This window comes from Cebus imitator, unplaced genomic scaffold, assembly GCF_001604975.1.
Source record: "Cebus imitator isolate Cc_AM_T3 unplaced genomic scaffold, Cebus_imitator-1.0 Scaffold213, whole genome shotgun sequence".
Taxonomy (NCBI): Eukaryota; Metazoa; Chordata; class Mammalia; order Primates; family Cebidae; genus Cebus; species Cebus imitator.
The window spans coordinates 1,180,383-1,196,831 of NW_016107528.1; the positions used below are offsets into that span (position 1 = coordinate 1,180,383).

The following is a 16,449-nucleotide window of genomic DNA, read 5'->3' on the forward strand; positions in this document are numbered from 1 at the left end:
ATCTCACCTACTCAGGAGGCTGAGGCAGGAGAATCATTTGAACCTGGGAGGTGGAGGTTGCAGTGAGCCAACATGGTGCCATTGCACTCCAGCCTGCCAGCCTGGGCAATGAGAGTGAAACGCCATCTCAAAAAAAAAAAAAAAAAAAAAAAAAAAGAGAGGCAGAGGAACTTTGAGACAGGCACACAGAGCAGCGATGCACACAGACAAGACCAAGTAAAGATGGTGGCAGAGACCAGAGTGATGAGGTCACAGCCTCCAAGTTTGGAAGGACCAGGGAAGATTCTTTCCTAAAGGCTGTAGGAATAGGCCTCCTGCTGACATCTGATTTTGGCCTCTAGAACTGTGAGGGGATAAATTTCTGTTGTGTTAAGCTACCCAGCTTGTGGTCATTGGTTACAGTAGCCCAGAGACACTCACACACTATATGAATCTGGGCTGGAAGACAAAGCCCTTCCTCTCCTTCTCCAGCAATTCAACAAGAGAAACGACCTGTGCAAGAGGGTGGTCCACAGCCCCCACAGGTGCGTGCAAACACACCAGCCTTGCCAGGCATGTTCACCCACCGTCCCTGGCAGGGCCAGGCCCTCCTCACCCTCAACAACACAGAGCAGTGGGTAAGGCCCTGAGGCTACCTGCCGTCCCTGCCCCTCTTTCTTTTCCCGTTTTCTCTCCAAGGCTCGGGATTCTTTCAGGCGCAGCAAAACTCTTCTTTGCACAAGTCACGACTAAGCTTAAAATGCAAGTATCTTCAGTTACGTAATACGTAGACTTTAGCAGGAACCTCTATGTTCTGTAGTAAATGACTTTACTACAGGTCGCTTCCTGCGTGTGTGGGCTTTGAGAGGGAACACAGCCAGGAGGAACACGTGGGACCAGAAGAGATGTTGCTATGGTGAAAGCTAAAAGCACAAAAGAGAGTCGAGAGCTTCAAAGACCCGGGCTTCCTCCCTCACAGTTGTACAAAGCAAGACAGAGACGCAGCACACAGTAAGATAATCTGATCGTTAGGCCTCCCGGCAGCTCTGTGAAAATATAACATAGTATTATCCACATTTATGGTCAAGGAGACAGAAGCCAGTGGAGATCAACTAGTTTGTGCAAGTTCATGCAACTAGGAAGAGGGCAGAGACAGGACTTGAGCAAATGACCATCTGTCAGCAAGACCCCGGCATGCCTCGTTGCCTCTAGCTAAAGAGGAATGTAGAAAAATGCAGCTGGAGGGATTCAGGTTTACCAATCCCACCTTGTTGGAGCCCTGAGGGTCATTATGCATCCTTCCACCATTCTCTGGGCAACCATGAACCAGAGTTAGTGCTAGGCCAGGGATTTCCCACATGCAGGAGGCTCCCTATTGCTTGGCTGTATGGATGGAGAACACCTGGGCCTGGAGAACAACAGTCCCCACTGTTGCTATTTAGTGGGGTGTTGTTATTATGATTAGGAAGGACCCAAACTTGAACCTCTCTGGGCTTTAGTTCCTCCATCTGAAATGTGGAAGCGGGGTAGTTTGGATGACTGGTTCTCAATCTTTGCTGTCCATTAGAACCTCCCGTGCAGTGTTGGTTAGGCCATATCTCACTGCAATTAGCCTGGAATCTCCCTGGGTGGGATTCAAGCATCAGCATTTTCAGAATCTCTTCAGATGATTCTTAAGGACAGCCAATGTGAGAACCAGTGGTTTACCTGACTGCTAAGGTTCTTCCAGATGCAACGTCTTCTCTGTCGGCATCTGCATGTGAAGCCAGTGCTGCTAGGGTTCAATTCTCCAGATAGTAATGATTCATGAAAGACCCTCAACTAAAGCCCCATGCTCAACTTTTCCCGAGAAAGCCACTTCTCTTTGGTTTGTCCAACAACATTATATACATATATATGTACATAAATATATTTTGAAATGGAGTCTTGCTCTGTCACCCAGGCTGGAGTGCGGTGGCGTGATCTTGGCTCAAAGCAACCTCTGCCTCCCCAGTTCAAGCAATTCTCCTGCCTCAGCCTCCCGAGCAGCTGGGATTACAGGTGCATGCCACTAGGCCCAGGTAGTTTTTTTTTTTTTTGTATTTTAGTAGAGATGGGGTTTCACCGTGTTGCCCAGGCTGGTCTCGAACTCCTGAGCTCAAGCAATTCGCCTACCTCAGCCTCCCAAAGTGTTAGGATTACAGGCGTGAGCCACGGCACCTGGCCTAATATTTAAAATCTGTATAATGGTCCAAACTTCTCATGGTCTTTCATGCTTTTAAGAAGAAGGGAGGATTCATGAGGTAATAAAACTATTCAGGAATCATTTAGTTAATTATTATTTTAGGGCTTACTATAAATGGTATCTTAGGGTTCTGAAACAAAAAATTAATATAATTTAGTCACCCAGCACTAAACCCTTATTTGATCTGAGGACTGCTACATTCAAGCTGAAGATAGAGAGATGAATCATCTTTTGCATTTCAGAAACTCCCAGTCCAAGGTGATGATAACAACAGCAATAATAATAACAGCTGCAGCCAAAATGGAAAAATACTTATTGAACACCAGGAATTGCTGACAGGTGCTTTTTATAGGTTATTTTAGATCCTCACTACAACCCTGCTAGGTAAGCATCATTTCCTTCATTATATTCCTGGGGAAACTAAGGCTCAGAGAGGTTAGGTAACTTGCCAAGATCATACAGCTAACTTGCCATTCTGTCCTGTGTCTATAAGATTTAAAATCCCATGCTCTTTCCACCATATGATAAAACCTCTAGAAAGAGAGAAAGAATTGAGAATTAGAGATAAAGGTAGCAGGGAAAGTGTTAGCTTTCATAGGGGAGAATCAGATCCAGGTAAAGGAATTGCTGTCAAGTGCTCACATGAAAGGTGTTATAAGAAAATCAATCTATATTTAACTATGTTTGGGGCTCCATCCTGTTAGAAGGTACAACACTGGAACACACAAATTCATTACAAAGAGCTAGTTCTCCTGCAGTCAGTCCCAGCTCCCTCTAATTAGTCTTCAAAAATAAATCCGTTGTGTGTTTCGTGGCTCAGCAACGTCATTTTTTTAGCCAGTGTGAGCTCTTTGGTTCTAGGCAGATTTTCACTTTTATTGACTGCCATCAGTGATATAAAATGTACCAGGAGGAGAGGATGGTGGTGGGCACAGCTGTGACAACCCTTTTCTCTATGGTGTTAAGATTCAAACACCGTGTGAGCCAGCATGTTCTGAAGGCACACACACAGACACACACACACACACACAATTCAAAATGAGCTAAGACCTGGAGAACGCTCTATACACATTAGCTAACTCAGGAATCTAAATATAAATTTATTTTTGGAGAAACCCACTGGGCTAAATAATTCACCCACGAAGCCAGATGTAGCTTGAGGCCATCACATGCTCTGGCCTAGAGCAGGAAAAGGGAAAAAGAATGAAGCCATAAATTTTCTTAATGAGGCTTTCCCAAACCACCATTTCATGTTTTCACCATTTTACCTGTTTTGTAGCCAAAACAGGTAAAATCACCAAAGGAACTTAGGATCTTGAAGAATATTCAGAGACTGTGGAAAGAGGTTTAAATATTAGATATTTTTAAAAAGATTCTAAAAAATATTTATTATGCTTACAAAATGGAAACTTCATGTTCATACTAAAAAAAGATTTACAATTATACATAAGTATTACATGCAGATGTATATAAACACACTGCATATGCAAACATATACACATAGACCATCTGGCCAAATACATGATATTATAAGGATGAGTTGATTTCACAGCAACATTTTGATGTGGAAAATTACCTCCACTCCAGAAATTATGAGGAAGGAAGATAGACATTGTCATTGAAAATAATGGCATAGGGATGTGTCATTACACAACCTTGGATGAGATAACATATCAACCTGACATGCATACAGGCGGCATCTGTTCCTGAAAGGAATGGAAAAATGCTTATGAAGATATAGCAATGAGATACTGAGCTAATAGCCTGATAAAAAACACATGTGATGTGTTCTTACATTGCTTACTCTAATTTTTAAAAAAGATTTGGTAAAAACAGAATAAAGATGACACTATCTAAAATAGTTGGTGTGCTTGGAATTCAATTTTTAAAATTTGAAGGTAGGAATACTTCAACGAGGCAGACAAATCAGAAGCTTATTTTTCTGTTTCAGATGCTTATCAAACTAGAAGTGAACATTTTGAACAGGTTTGTTTTCTAGGTGAAATCCTCTTTCCACATCCTACGTAACAAATACTCATGCGCACACACACACACACACACACACACACACACACACAACCTCTTTCTCTCCTTACAACTGTAAATCCATACCATGGGACTAAGGATGCTAACAACCGAAGAATGTGTTAAAGCAACATTTTACCTCTTTGCTGATCAAACACAGAAGGGGTGCTGAAATCCATGGTAGCCTGTCTCATCATTTACCATCAGAATGGCAAAAAGCATCCAGGTCTCTAGAGAGGAGAAAACACGGTCTCAAACATTACAGTCAACGCGGCAGCCAGATGCAGCATCATTTGCCAAGACCTCTGTTTCAGGATTAAAGGTGCATCAGAGCTGCGGGTTGTTGTCAAGGCAAGTGACGAAAATAGATATATGTTACTCCCGTAAATACCTGCTAGGAAAAGAGTTACTCTATAGTCTCATTCATCAGCTGTACTTGGGTATAATACACGCTCCACCCCCAAATAAACAAACACAATCGCTCAGACTCTAAAAAAACAGTAATTGTTGGGGCCACCTGCCTTGGATCTGGGAAAACACAGCAGGTCACGGAGCTTCAGCAGCTGTAATGTCGCTTTAAACCAACAGAAACCTGAATGGGTGAGTGAGGATTCACAGGGCCAGACAGAGCATGTGCAAAGCTGCCAATGCAGTTTGCATTCGGCTGTGCTCTTGGTGGAGTGAGAACTGCATTTGGGTCATGTGATCAGACAGTGCCATCTCAATGGAATACGACGTAAATATTGTAGCAGAAGGCTGCTGGCCATGTGCTGTGCGGAGTAATTATCCATGTTGGCAGTCTTCTTCACTCCCCTTTCAGCTCCCTTCTCCAATTGACAGGGAGGATGGGGAAAGGTGTCATCTGAAAATTGACATTTCAAGGCTTGAGTGTCTGTGGCAATAAAATTAAACAGTCTGCAGTCACGAGGGTGTTTATTGAAGCATTATATGTGGTGAAACCTGAAAGGTACCTCATTCAGGGAGTGGTTAAGTAAATGGCAGTAAATTTGTATTCTAGATTTAAAAATCTGACATAAATAAATCTATGTGTATCTATCTGATGAGATGTCACTAATCTATTGTTAAATGAAACAAGCAAGTGATATATTTCATTTGTTCACATTTTAACAAAACCAGAAGCCGCTCACTGTATACATTATTATGTTTATATATTCAGAGGAACACTGAAAAAGGTGTAGAAAGATACACACTACACTGCTAATACTGGTTACCTCAGGCAAATGTGATTAAAGTAGGAGATTTCTAACTTGTTCTGTATCAATCTCTGTGTTTTTGGCTTGTTATAACCAGTATATGATAATCTTATATTTGATATAAAAATACGATATAATAAATTCAAACAAAGCTCTACATTCTAGGCACAACCAGATTTTTGGATAAGGCAAACAGCCATATAGGAGATGGTCTCATAAATGCTATTGATAGTGGTAATAACTGTTTTCTTTTTAACTTAATTAGTGTTAATTGTGTAAATAAAAGCAGAAATAATTTTTCTCTGTATATGGCCACCTTTGTTTTGATATGGACTAATCTAGTGTATAATTTCTGTTCTTTGATAGGCAGTCTCCTTACTTTTTTTCCTTTTTTTTTTTTTGATACAGAGTTTCGCTCTGTGGCCGGGGGCTGGAGTGCAGTGGCGCAATCTCAGCTCACGGCAACCTCTGCTTCCCAGGTTCAAGCGATTCTCCTGCCTCAGCCTCCTGAGTAGCTGGGACTGAGTAGCGCCCGCCACCACGCCCAGCTAAGTTTTGTCTTTTTAGTAGAGATAGGGTTTCACCATATTGGCCAGGCTTGTCTCGAACTCCTGACCTTGTGATCCACCTGCCTCAGCTTTCCAAAGTTCTGGGATTGCAGGTATGAGCCATCCACTGCGCTCGGCTTATTTTTCTCCTGCCTCATATTTTTTCGGTGCCTATCATTAATTTTCCATCAACAAATCGGCGGGGCCTCTCTTGTCTGTGACAATAATGCTACTCACTCAAAAATGCTACTATTCACTCTCCCATGTCAGCCCCTCCCCTCAACATGCCCTGTGTTTTTTTTTTTAATTTAAAAACACAGGCAGAACCTATGTCTTACAAATCATTACCCAAAATGTGCTCCTTCGGTAAATCTCTTCAACTTCCCAACACCAGTTTCTTGCATTAACCATGAAAGCCAGACCGAGGGGCTGAGAGTGGATTGAGGAGGAAGATGAGAATTACACTAGCAGATCCTCAGCTAAGGAGAAATGGCTCAAGCTCATCTGGCTGATGGAGGTAAAAGGGGTTTTTGCCATTCAGTCCCAAACAAGAGAAAAACAAAGGGTTTAGATGAACTTCTCTTTCATTCATTTGTTTATTCATTTCTACAGGCACTGCAGAGGCAAGACAGAAAATGTCCCCATGCACAATGAGCTTACGCTCGTGGGTGCAACTTCTGCTCCGAGCCATGCTGGAGTAATAGGGACTGGATTCACCCTCCTTTAAGCAACTGGAAAAGTGGGCAAAATAGGTAGAGCAGTTTTCAGAAACCAGGAAGCGCAGGACAGTGATCTCTGACAGAAGATAAACAAGTGAGGTCAGCGTGAGTCCCTAGCGTGCTACCTGGGGAGAGCTTCCAGGCTGCAGCTCATGGAGGGGGATAGAGGGCTGAATGGTTTGTAAAAGGGCCCGCCAAAAGGTATGTCCCCATTCTAGTCCTCAGAACCTGTGAATATGGCCTTATTTGGAAAAGGACTCTTTGCAGATGTAATTGAGTTAAGGGTCTCAAGTTGAAATTGTCCTGCATTATACTGGTCGGCCCTATATCCAACCACAAGCGTCCTTATAAGAGACACACAAAGAGAAGAGGAGGAGGCCACGTGGCCACAGGAGAGGGGAATGACGCAGCCACAAGCCATGGAACACTTGCAGCCACCAGAAACTGGAAGACGTACAGAACAGGCTGGCTCCTAGAGGCTTCAGAGGGAGGAGGCCCTGTTGACATCTTGAGTTCAAAATTCTAGTCTCCAGAACTGTGAGAGAATACATTTCTGTTGTTTTGAGCCACCAAGCTTGTGGTAATTTGTTACAATGGCTTCAGGAAACTAATACAAAAGAGGAACTCTCATAATAAGTGCAAAGTTTCTAAACTGATTACAAAACCAAATTAAAATAGACAGATATTTTCCTGTTTGTAAAAGGTTGCTTTGGACTCATTTTGAAGAAAGGCAGTCAAAGACAGTGGAAAGGGCATGAGCTTGAGCTTGTCTCTTGTTAGGTATGTGATTAGGACAAGTCGATGCAGAGCAGGTGAGCCCCCAGATTGGGCCTTAGCGTCAAGGGTTCTTGGCTTTGCCCAGGAAAGAATTCAAAGGTGAGCCTGTGGTGGAGACAGCAACTTTGACTGAAGCAGCAGTGTACAGCGGCAGCGGAGGTACAGCTTCTTATGGATCAGCGCTACCCCATGGGCGCTGTGCCCGGAGGAGCAGTGTATGGGAGCTGTATTTACATCTATTTTAATTATACGCTAATTAAGAGGTGGGCCACTCAGAACTTTCTGAAAAGGAGTGGGGAGTTTCTGGAACCACAGAAGGTAAGTTCTGGGCCCTTGCCATTGCATTTGTAAACTGTCACGGTGTTGGTTTGAGTATCTTTATGCTACTAAGCAGTGAGGGCAACTAGCGGTTGCTCTCATTACCATCTTCTAGTTTTGGCTGCCTTCTTCACCACACCCTGTTAAAACCAGATTCTGCTCTGAGCAGCAGGGTTGCAACCAGGGGTCTTGACCAGTGCTTGAAAACAAGTCCTGCTGATCTGCCTCATAGTAATGTAAAATTTTTGAGCCTCAATGTCTTAACCTGTGGCATGGGAATCCCACCCTCTAACTTCTTGTGAGAGTTGACTATTATTACCATTCAGTTCACTTCCTGGGCTGCAAAAGTGTCCAATAACATATGGTTGTTTCTTTAAGTGCTTTTTTTTTTTTTTTTTTGAGACAGGAGACAGGGTCAGGCTCTGTCACCCAGGCTGGAGTGTAGTGGTGGGATCTTGGCTCACTGCAACCTCCACCTCTCAGTTTCAAGCAATCCTCCCACCTCAGCCTCCCAGGTAGCTGGGACTTCAGGCATGCACCATACCGGGCTAAGTTTGTATTTTTTTATAGAGATGGAATTTCATCTTGTTACCTAGGTTAGTCTTGAAGTACTGAGCTCTAGCGATCTGCCCACCTTGGTCCCCCAAGGTGCTAGGATTACAGGCGTGAGCCACCACACGGAGCCTTCACATGCATTTTGATTCAAGCACGTATTCACGCCTATCCGGTACCTGTGGTGCGCGAACTTTGATCTATAATGTAGGAGAGGAGAGGACAAGGTCTGTATGGCCATGCAAAATCTGATTCCTTCCTTCCTTTCCAGTTCTCTCCTCACCACTCTTCCTCTCTTCCCAACATCCGGTCACACTGGTCCCTACAGTTCCTTAAACATGCTGTGTCCTTTCCTATACCCTAAAGACGGCTATTCTGTCTCTTCTTGGAACACTCTTTCCCCTGCTTGGTGCCACCATTGAGCTCTCCCTGACCACATTATCCTAAATAGTCCTCCACTGTCGTATCCCACCAGTCACTTCCTTTTCCAGAATGCTGCTTTGTGAATTTACAATGAGAAATAACCCTGTTAGGGAAACAGGGCTTTTGCCCATACTGTGGCAACTGTCTAGCCCAATGCTTCTGAGACCATCTGAAGTGAAGAATATGTTTTTTGAATTTCCAAACCATCATGCATCAATGCATTCTGAAAATATGATAAAAATTAATAATAGAAAAATAAAAAGTAGGAGTTAGAGAATACAAGCCCCAATTTTTATTATTAGATTCAGGAGGCATAATATTACATGTCAATAAATATAACCAGCCTGGGCATGGCAGCTCGCATCTGTAATCCCAGCATTTTGGGAGGCTGAGGCAGGAGGATCACTTGAGCCCAGGGGTTCAAGGCTGCCATGATCTATGGCTTTACCACTGCACTTCAGCCTCAACAACAGAATGAAATCAGATTTCTAAAATATATAAAGAAAATTAGGGCTGGACACAGTGGCTCATGCCTGTAATCTGAGCACTTTGGAAAGCCAAGGCAAGAGGACTGCTTGATTCCAGAAGTTCGAGGCCAGCCTGGGCAACATAGTGATACCCTATCTCTACAAAATAAAATTTAAAAATTGGCTAGGAATGGTGGCATGTGCCTGTAGTCTCAGATACTTGGAAAGTTGAGGTGTGAAGGTTGCTTGAACTTGGGAGGCTGAGGCTGGAGTACGCCATGATCACATCACTGCACTCCAGTCTGGGTGACAGAGTAAAATTCTGTCAGAAAAGAAAAAAGAAAAGAAAAGAAAAGGAAATCAGAACAAGCATAGTACAAAAAAGAATTGTAAAAACTGTGCATATTTTTCACTGAAAGTACAATTCAGCATTAATAATCTGTGCTGTCCAATACAATAATCACTAGCTACATGTGGCTATTTAAATTTAAATTAATTAAAATGAAATAAAATTTGAAATTCAGTTTCTTAATCACAGTTGCCACTGTGATTTTACTTGGTCATAATTAAAATATTTTTCACTTTTATTTAAAAAGTTTCAATTTTTATTTTAGATTCAGGGGGTACATGTGCAGGTTTGTTATATGGGAATGACTTTTCATGCACATTTGACAATGCCAAGCTGGCCTGCACCGCAGTGAGACAAGTCTGCCAACACAGGCTTGAAGGTTGTGGCAATGTCAAATTGCTATAACCATCTATAAGTGGTTACATTGAAAAGTACTTACAATTTTTATACTTAACTTGTCACAAACTGGTGATAAACATCTCCTGGACTAGCAGCAGCCACAGACCACACTTTGAGGAGTGCTGGTCTAAATCTCTTTTTCCTTGACTCTTCCCATGGTGGCCTGCTTCTTACCATTCAGGTTTCTTCTTGGAGAGCCTTCCCTGACTTTCCTATTCCATCTGAAGGATCAACTGACTCCTTTCTCAATTGCAATTATAGTTAATAAAATTTCCTCATTTTCCCATTCTTATAATTATCATCATCTGTAATTAACTTGTAATTCACTGTGTCTTCATTGTCTATCTTCCTGCAGCAGATACTGTCAGCCCCCAGTCCTGTTAACGTGGTTCAGCTGGCTTTCAAAGGTCAGCATGTACCTTTTGGTCTGAGAGCATCTTTTCAGAATGCAGAAAGTCAATTTACCAGCTCTGAAGATGGACTAGAAGTATGAGGGAATTAACCCCTCCCCAACCCACAACAATCTTCAACCAGTGACTCTCAGAAGCTGGTCTATAAACACCAGCTTCCTTGCCCTTAGATAGGATGATTCTGAAACACGGCATTTTACCCCATTTGCTATTTCCCTTTCAGGGTTAAACTCCATTGCCACTGTGATAATAGGTCTACGAACATACTTTTTACGGGCTGCCGTTCCCTCCCTGTATTACTTTCCGACTTTCCTACTGATAATACCTGCACTTCTCAGTAGGTTACTTGCACTGGAATCATTGTCTCAAGGTCTGCTTTTAGGGAAACTCAAATTAAAAGCATTTCTCCACAAGAGAGTAAATTTCATAGGGACAGGGTCTTTGTCTGCTTTGTCCACTCCATGTCTCTAGAGCCTAGTACATACAGGGGCACAAAGGAAGTGCTTCATACATTGTAGTGCATGAGTGAAACATCACTGAATAACTTTCCTTACCCAAGCTGACAACTTGCTCACCGACAATGTAACATTGGAACCCAATTAACCATCCTTCACAGGGTAAGGACTTTCTGATAAGAATTTTTGCAGTCCTTGAAACTTTCTAGTCTAAACAAGAAACCATATATTTGAGGATTAGTTCTAGGGTTTCTGGAATTGGCTCTCAAATCTGATTAAATTTAAGGATTCTAAAGGCTTTATTTCTAGGAGTAGACAGCATTGATAGTCCATGGTATGAAGTCATAATAGAGATATGCAAAATATCTGCAGCGAATATTTCTAATTAATCAGTAGAGACTTATGACAGGCAATGAGTTGGGTGACTGGTAGATGATACTCTCATTTTTGGAAACCTAATGAATATGGCTGGTTGCTCCTAATGTGACTGGACAAAGTAATAAAAAGATTAGCTCCGGGATTCTAATTCCCAGCTCAGGTGCCATATAGATGACCTGGAAGTGTGTATGTCTACCCTGAAGGAGAGTTTAACCTCCTATAGCCACAAGGCTGAGGATGCTGAAAATCAAATGCAGAATCTCACACTGCAGCTGCCTGAATTACAATGCAAACTGAACTGAATTACAGTGCAAGTTAAACTCCCAGTTTCACAGGATGTCTGCTGTTAAAGTGAGGACATTCATTGGGAAAGTAGAGGATACTATAAATTGGATAGAGACACGTGAGAAGACCCTGATGAAGCTAGGGGACATTGAGCATCTAAACTCTGATAAGTCTTCTTTGCCAGTGCAAGTGAACTCCCAATCCCAAGTAAAGCAGCCTTCCCATCTCCAGTAGTAGCAGCCTCTCCACCTCAGTCTGAGAAGATTGATCCTGAATTGCCTGAGGAAGCTGTATGGATTTCCCTTGAGGCAGCTGCCATGCACGACAATGCTGATTCTCTTCAGGAGCAACCCCTGTCATTCCTCTGCTTCTAGACATATAACTAGACTCAAGTCCCAGCAGCCCCTAAAGGAGAGATGCAAACTGTGATCAATGAAGAGGTACATTATATTGCAAAATAATTACTCGAGCTTTCTAATTTATACAAGCAGAAATCCAGAAAAGATGGGAATGGATATTAAGGGAGTAAAATACGGTGAAAAGAACATAAAGTTAGATCAGGTTGAATTTATTGATATTAACTCATTAAGCAGAAATTCTGCATTTACTATTGAAGCTCAGGCAGTTATAAAGGGTTCTAACAATCTGGTTAGTGGCTGAAACATGGACTAAAAAGTGGCTGAGGGTGAGAAAATTGGAAATACTAAACTTGCCTTGGTTTAATGTGGAAGAGATTCAAAAGCTTAGGGATATTGGAACGTCAGAGTGGATTTATCATTTAACAACTGCTCACCCACACTGGGAGGGTCCAGAAGGCATACTTTTATCAGTACTGTGAGGAATAAATTTGTGAGGGGAACCACAGTATCTTTGAAGAGCTCTGTGATTGTTTTTCTCTGCAGGCTAGACCTTACAGTGCGAACTGTAGTCATTGAATTGGGAAACCTAAATGCAATGGGAATAACTGATCCCAGGATGGCAGGGCAAAGTGGTACTCAACTGCCAAGGACAAGGTGGGCATAGTTACTGTAGTGAAAAAAAAATAGAATAGCGAGACCCCAAAGTCACTATGCCACAGAGAAAGTTAAGCTTGGGAACTGAGTCAGGCAAAAGCTGTCTTTTTCGTCCCCAAACAGACAGCTGTATTTTCACACACTGACTTTATCATATGTAAAACGTAGAGTTACTGGGCATGAGGGAAATGTGTAATTGCTTTCTCCCCTATTCCCTCTTGTCACATGTAATATGTAGACTCACTGAGTGCTAATCAGAACCTCACGAAAAGGTAACCACATGCTTCATTGGCTATCCTCTCTCCCTTTTTTTCCTCCTCTCCTACTCGCTCTTTCCCCTATAAATACTGAAGTTCCTCAAACCCTCTTTAGAAAAAGCCCAGGTCACAGATCCCACTGTGACCCGTGTTTCTTTTTCCTGGTTGCATCCTCAACCTTGGCAAAATAAACCTGCAGTCAATTGAGATCCACCTCAGCCACTCTGGTTTATGCTGCAGTGGACAGCAGAGGTCCAAGCAGCAATCAGAGTTGTCTGAGTCATATAAACCTATGGCATTGGCTAGTTGATCATAGCATTTCTCAAAGTAAAATAGGAAGCCTACAAAATTTTTACTTAATCTGCATAAGCAGAAAAGCTCTAGGTTAAGTGAACAAAAGTCTAACATGATCGTAAAAACAGAATCATGCCCCTTCAATTAATTCCCAGAATTGAGCCTGTTTACAAACCTAGAACCCCTTAAATGAAGAGGAGGCTGGATCCCTTGAGGAAAGGCCCATGTACACTACTAAATATTTATACTATTAACCTTTCTCCCAGTTTTCCCCAAAAGGATGTATGGCCTTTTTACTAGGGTAACTATGCATTAAGAAAAGAAAAATAATCAGACCTTTCAGGGTTTACTGGACACTGGCTCTGAACTGACACTTCAGGAGACTCAAAATATCACTGTGGTCTGCCTGTCAGAGGAGAGACTTATGGAGGTCATGTGGTCAATGGTGTTTCAGCGCAGATTCTTCTCACAGTGGCTCTAGTGAATCCCCAGTGACATCATGTGGTAATTTCCCCAGTTCCAGATGCACAATTAGAATTCCCACAAGGCACAAATATCTTCACATTTTTTTTCCCATTCAGTGAATTCTATTTCACATAGCCCTTCCCTAAGTTTTCTTGTCATCAGTTTTCCAATAATGTTTCTTCCAAGTCCCTGACCATCCAGTCAAACCATTGGCTACAGTCAATCCGTCAGTATATTATTGCTCATCTGGCCATTTCTCCTTCCAAACAAAGTGCACAACCAGGGTCACTGTCCAAAAATCTGCCCACTTCGAGGATTTCCCATCAGAGCTGTCCTTCAGAGATGTCCCAGAAAGGGTCTATAGTGCTACAGCTGTCCACTTTTGGACACTTTCAAGTGGTGTCTACATATCATGCAGAACCATCTGTAAGCCAGATCTTCTTCTATTCCTCTGTTTGCAGATCACAGGGAGCTCCCATGAAGCCATAGGTGCATGCTAAGGGACAGAAGGCAGTGCAGCAGGAGTAGGAACCATGAGCATTGGAGCAACTTCTTCATGTAACTTACTTGTGCCTTCAGGATCTGCTCAGATCCAATCATGTATATACCATTTTCATTTGACCATGGAGTATTACTTTGCACACCCAACTTTATGTCTGGACATGTCAGCTAACACCCTGTCCATGATGGGCAGGCAGTTCAGATTGCATGGTAACTTGGTGACCCATGGTAAAGCATTTGGTTTCTACTAAAGCTCAGTAGTAGACCAAGAGCTACTTAACAAAAGGAGAGTAGTCATCTGCAAAGGATGGCAACGCTTTGCTCCAAACTCCCAAGGTCCTGAACTATTATTTCCCTACATGGACCTGCCAAAGTCTCCAAACAGCATCCCTATCTGACATTGACACTTTAAGTACCATTTGACCTGCTGGATCATATGGCCACAGCACAGAGCAGCTTGCATAGCAGGCTAGACCTTTGGCAGAGTCTTCTCTTATTCTGGGTCCCACTCAAAACTAGCACACCAAAATGGAGGGATATGTTGCCTCCCAAATCCAAGGGGCCTACTAGGCATTGTACTTTTGGTTATAGGAGGGGCCAGATGCAACAACTTATCCTTTATTTTAGAAGAAATCTCCAGGGCATGCCCCACATGACTGAACTCCTAGAAATGTCATTGACATAGAAAGCCCCTGAATTTTAGTCAGATTTATTTCCTACCCTCAGACATTCAAACATATTACCAATAAGTCTAGAGTCATTGCCCCTTCTTGCTCACTTGGTCCTATCAGCACAATGTGATCAATGTAATGAATAAATGTGATATCTTGTTAAAGGAAAAGGTAATCAAGATCCCTGTAACCTAAATTATAACATAGGGCTAGAGAGTTGTTATACCCCTGAGGTAGGACAGTGAAGGTGTATTGCTGGCCTTGTCACCTGAAATAAACTTTTTTTGGTAGAGCAGTAACTGCATACTAGGCATCAGAGGGTGTTTGCTTTAATCTACTCAAACAATAAAACCATATCTGAACAACAGCTGCAACTGCAGTTGCCACCTGGTTAAGCTTAGATAATTCATTGTTACTCTCTAGCATCCACCTGTCTTCTGCCAAATTGGAAAGCATATTGGAGTTTGAGACCAGCCTGGCCAATATGGGAGAACACTGTCTCTACTGAAAAATACAAAAATTACCTGGGCATGGTGGTGAGTTCCTGTAATTCCAGCTACTTGGGAGGCTGAGGTAGGAGAATAGCTTGAACCCAGGAGGCGGAGGTTGCAGTGAGCCCAGATTGCGTATTGTACTCCAGCCTGCGTGACAGAGCAAGACTCTGTCTCAAAATAAATAAATAAATACATACATACATTAAAAGATCAACAAATACGGAATTTGGTTACTTGAAAGCATAAATAAATTTCATAAATGACTAGCTAGAATAATAAAGGAAAAAAGAGAGAAGATCTAAATAAATGTAATCAGAAATGACAAAGGGAATATTACCACTGACCCCACAGAAATACAAAAAACCCTTGATTGGATGTTTCTTATGAGATCATCACAGTTGGGGATAAAAAAGCAGTGGCTGCTCAAGAATATTATCAACTTTAAAACAGAACTGTAGACAATATGACAGTACTTGCTGTTATTCTTGAAGTCAAAGGGTTTCTAAACTACTTCTAGGTCATGCCTTTAAAAATCGGTGAGTACTGTTCATGAGCTAATTTGGACTTTTTCTAAGGATACCCTGTATACTTAAGAGTCCCACTGTTTTACCAAGAGCCATATTGTTGTATAAAATCCTGGAAGAATACTACTGAATATTGATGACATCTGTCACTTCAAATTTCCAACTATTTATTTATACTATACCCATACCTCATTTCATGAAGCGACACTATGCACTCTTTCCCTATGAAATATGCCATATACTTTATGTATACATTTGTTACACTCATAGTTTTCATATTGCTTTGGTCTTATAATTCCTACCTTTTAATATTCACTCACTTATTTACTCATGCAAACAAACATTTAGCACCTACTTTGCATTAGAGACTTTTATAGCTCAAAATATATCTCCTTTATAGAGACTTTTTGACAATTTCAACATTTGTTACCCTATTTGGCGCTTAATCAAAAATTACATTTAGACACCTCTCCTACTGATATTGTGCATTGTTTTGTAATGTTGTTAATCTTGTTGTTGTTGTTGTGAAGACAGGGTCTTGCTGGTCTTGCTCTCTCACCCAGGCTGGAGTGTGGTGGCGCAATCACAGCTCACTGCAGCATCAACCTCCTGAGCCCAGTTGATTCTCCCACACCACCACTCCCAGCTAATTATTGTATTTTTTGTAGAGATGGGGTTTTGTCATGTTGTCCAGGCTGGTATTGAACT

General features: G+C 42.0%; 1 protein-coding gene across 1 annotated transcript in view; it reads right to left on the reverse strand.

The window, feature by feature from the left end:
• Nucleotides 1-4,889, reverse strand: part of ANKRD55 (ankyrin repeat domain 55) — a 131,363-nt gene extending 126,474 nt beyond the window's left edge. Inside the window, exons 1-2 of the mRNA XM_017548687.2 lie at nt 4,750-4,889; nt 4,368-4,458 (exon numbers count right to left, since the gene is read on the reverse strand). Coding sequence (XP_017404176.1) covers nt 4,368-4,425 — 58 coding nt within the window. The 5' untranslated portion in view covers nt 4,426-4,458; nt 4,750-4,889. The remainder of the gene's footprint in view (nt 1-4,367; nt 4,459-4,749) is intronic.
• Nucleotides 4,890-16,449: the final 11,560 nt, after the last annotated feature.